Source organism: Lottia gigantea (genome assembly GCF_000327385.1).
Source record: "Lottia gigantea unplaced genomic scaffold LOTGIsca_51, whole genome shotgun sequence".
Taxonomy (NCBI): Eukaryota; Metazoa; Mollusca; class Gastropoda; family Lottiidae; genus Lottia; species Lottia gigantea.
This window is the reverse complement of record NW_008709752.1, coordinates 1,631,024-1,634,274: the sequence shown is the minus strand read 5'-3', so window position 1 is coordinate 1,634,274 and position 3,251 is coordinate 1,631,024. Positions and strand designations below refer to the sequence as shown.

Genomic DNA, 3,251 nt, shown 5'->3' with positions numbered 1-3,251 from the left:
TCATTTAACAGAAAGTTTGTCCACATCTCCGCAGTAAGTAATGTACATCTCTTTGATCACAAGGCTACAACTGGATTTTATATCCTGGCCCAAAGTTTTCTTTTGATTTGTTTTTAAAACGTTTGTTTTGCCTCTGAACATTCTGTCGCTTAAATTAGCCTTACAACATTGGCGGAACTGAGATACACTAATATGGGCTGGGTCAGCTAATGTTTCAATTTTCCACATAGAATGTAAAGTTCTCATTGCCTCTTCAATTCCGGTAGCTGACGTTGATTCTCCATCTGTTGTGGCAAATTTGATGAGCACCCCTTGAATAGATAAATCTTCACCACGTATTCTCCCCATTTCTTTCTCAGATATAGGTGCATGTCTTGTCTTGCTGTGCATCAACGTCGCCCCAGTCCAACAACGTTGCCCCAGTCCAAAGTTTATTTTGCAACACAACACTTATGATATATATCCCATCTGCGTTTGTCTCACAAGCAATGTCGATTGATTGGGATGCTCTTTGTCCAGATTTCGTGCTGTGTCCTATGGTCAGACAATTGTACCGACCATCCGAAGCCACATTTATCACGTTAGGGTTGGAAGCACCTCTTCGTCTATTGACATCTTTCACCTCGTCCACCTTAGTTCTCATACTCTCATTGTTCAAGTCAGTTGTCTTTGAACTCACATCCCCCCAGTGGCCCGGGGTTAAGAATAGGTCCACCGCCCCCCATTGCGTGTCGCAAAAGGCGACTGAATTGGGGCTCCTCGTTTGCCGTGAGGTGCGACCAGTGTCGGTTTTGAATGGACACCTGGTGGTTGAGGGTAACATACTTCCCAATAAATCACTTTGGGCCAGGGGATTCCTAGACGGGTGGCCAGTGTGGCCCACACTAGTCAATCGGCTTGTCGTGTTGAGCCTATGAGTCGGTGGTCAGAACAGATTAAACTTTTTCTTGTAATAGTTAGTATCTTTTTTCTTCCAAATTATTTCACTGACTCAGAAGCAGCGGCTTGGGTCAATTGGGTAAAAAAATAAAAATAAAAGTTCGGAATTTATTTGCTCCACCCAGAACTTTTATTCTTTTTTTTTTGTCTAAGTATATCTCCCGATTACCCCTAGGGCGTCGGCGCTGGAGTCCGCGTAAAGCCCGCGCGGATGTCGTGGTCCGTGGTGGTCGGGGGTCTCGGGAGATGAATTCTTCTTTTTTCTTCATGGCTACACAAACAAAAAAAAACACAAACGAGCGTAAGCGCCGGTTAACCGAGGCTGAATTTACTGATTCGTCTAATTCAGACGAATCATGGCCTCGGTTTCTTGTCATTGACAGTAGTGACCCTGAGAGGTCTTTATCATCCTTATCGCCATTTGCAATTGCAAAAGGATTGACAGGTCTTGCAAGTGAGCCCAAATCTACGAAAAAACTGCGTAACGGCTCCTTGTTGGTTGAATGTGCTCGCAGAATTCATTCTGAACTCTTGCTTAAATCGATCACTTTGGCAAACGTACCGATAAAAGTTTTATCCTCATTCCTCTCTGAACTCTTCCAAAGGGGTCATTCGACATCCAGACCTCAATGGATGTTCTGCTGAGGAAATGAAGGAGGAGTTACAGGATATTGTTCTCAACCCCCCTTACCGCAAACCTCGTAGTCCAGTCAAACCACCCTGACAATGCATCAAAAAAATAATATAATACAATGGAATTGTCGAGGTTTAAGTCATAATTTTAATAAAGTTCAGCTTGTAACAAAAATGAGATCCGCCCGTATTCAGATTTTTGTTAGTAGGTTAATGTGTTATTGCCTACGGCGCTTTGGATCATGAAATTGGTATAGAAATTAATAGCCCATGAATTAGGACTCGTGGCCGTTATATAATGGTCATTCATATTCAAAAAGGTACAATTTAATGGCTAATTTTTTTAAGTACCAACATTAAAAGATTAACAGATTATCATTCCTGTCGATATGACGTATACAGTCGAGAGTATAAATATGAGAAGACTACTCTCTGTCTTCAGTACTTAACAGGAAACGTTATTACTCATAAAGTCTTATCTTTGGCTACCTGGGCGGGGGAACAAAAGGTCTTCCGATGTGGAGTTGCGTACTATACCTTCCGCTCCAAACGATGAACCAACATCTCGACCTGATCCTACAGTTCCTCTACTCCCCAACAACATGTACCCGCCGATTCCTAGACCGAGGGATGATACTCCACACCCATCTGATGAATCCAGTCTCCCTGTACCTAAAGGAAGAATGACCCTGGACTACTTACTAACGTTGGCACAAGCCCGAAACGCTGCCAAAGCCCAGGAATCTACAATGTAATTGACATAATTTTAAAAACAAATGTGTAGATCTCTTTATAGTTGAAGACTTCAAGTTTAGCTAAATAGTGAAAACGTATCCTGCTTCTTCAAAAACGAAACAACATAACCTATGGCGAAATAAACGATGTAACCTGAGAAACCTACTAACCAAATGGTAGAATCGACAACCGCAAACCCAAGCACCTTAAGACACTTTAATGGTGGATATAACTTTTTATGGTGGATGTAGTAGCTTCTAGTAGTGCATATAAACAATATAGACTTACAATCATGCCTTGTGTTATTTCTGATTATATTGAAGAATTGTTTTTTGTAATGTGTATTTTTCAACTTGTATTATTAATAATTATGATGTTAAGAATCGACAGGTGTGAGGATAGATTTAACCGTTTTCTTTTGGTACCCCAATTTCATGACCCTCTGCAAAGGGAGGAATGTAACAAAACTGAGATCCGCCCGTATTCAGATTTTTGTTAGTAGGTTAATGTGTTATTGCCTACGGCGCTTTGGATCATGAAATTGGTATAGAAATTAATAGCCCATGAATTAGGACTCGTGGCCGTTATATAATGGTCATTCATATTCAAAAAGGTACAATTTAATGGCTAATTTTTTTAAGTACCAACATTAAAAGATTAACAGATTATCATTCCTGTCGATATGACGTATACAGTCGAGAGTATAAATATGAGAAGACTACTCTCTGTCTTCAGTACTTAACAGGAAACGTTATTACTCATAAAGTCTTATCTTTGGCTACCTTTAAGACTAGTAGGCATTCGAAATTATTCTCGACTAGAAATACACTTTAAATTATTCTCTTGATGCTATTCTCTTGATGTTATTCTATTGAATGTCAACTTTAAGAACACAACGTGAAGTCTGATATTTATATAAAGATATTTGAAAACTGTTATTCAAC

General features: G+C 40.0%; 1 protein-coding gene across 1 annotated transcript in view; it reads right to left on the bottom strand.

The window, feature by feature from the left end:
* The window catches only part of LOTGIDRAFT_165485 (hypothetical protein), a gene marked incomplete at both ends in the record, with an annotated part of 10,289 nt that continues 7,038 nt past the window's right edge, over nucleotides 1–3,251 (bottom strand). Inside the window, 4 exons of the mRNA XM_009062497.1 lie at nucleotides 1–311; nucleotides 1,109–1,210; nucleotides 2,110–2,244; nucleotides 2,275–2,316. Of these exons, the coding sequence (XP_009060745.1) occupies nucleotides 1–311; nucleotides 1,109–1,210; nucleotides 2,110–2,244; nucleotides 2,275–2,316 (590 nt within the window). The remainder of the gene's footprint in view (nucleotides 312–1,108; nucleotides 1,211–2,109; nucleotides 2,245–2,274; nucleotides 2,317–3,251) is intronic.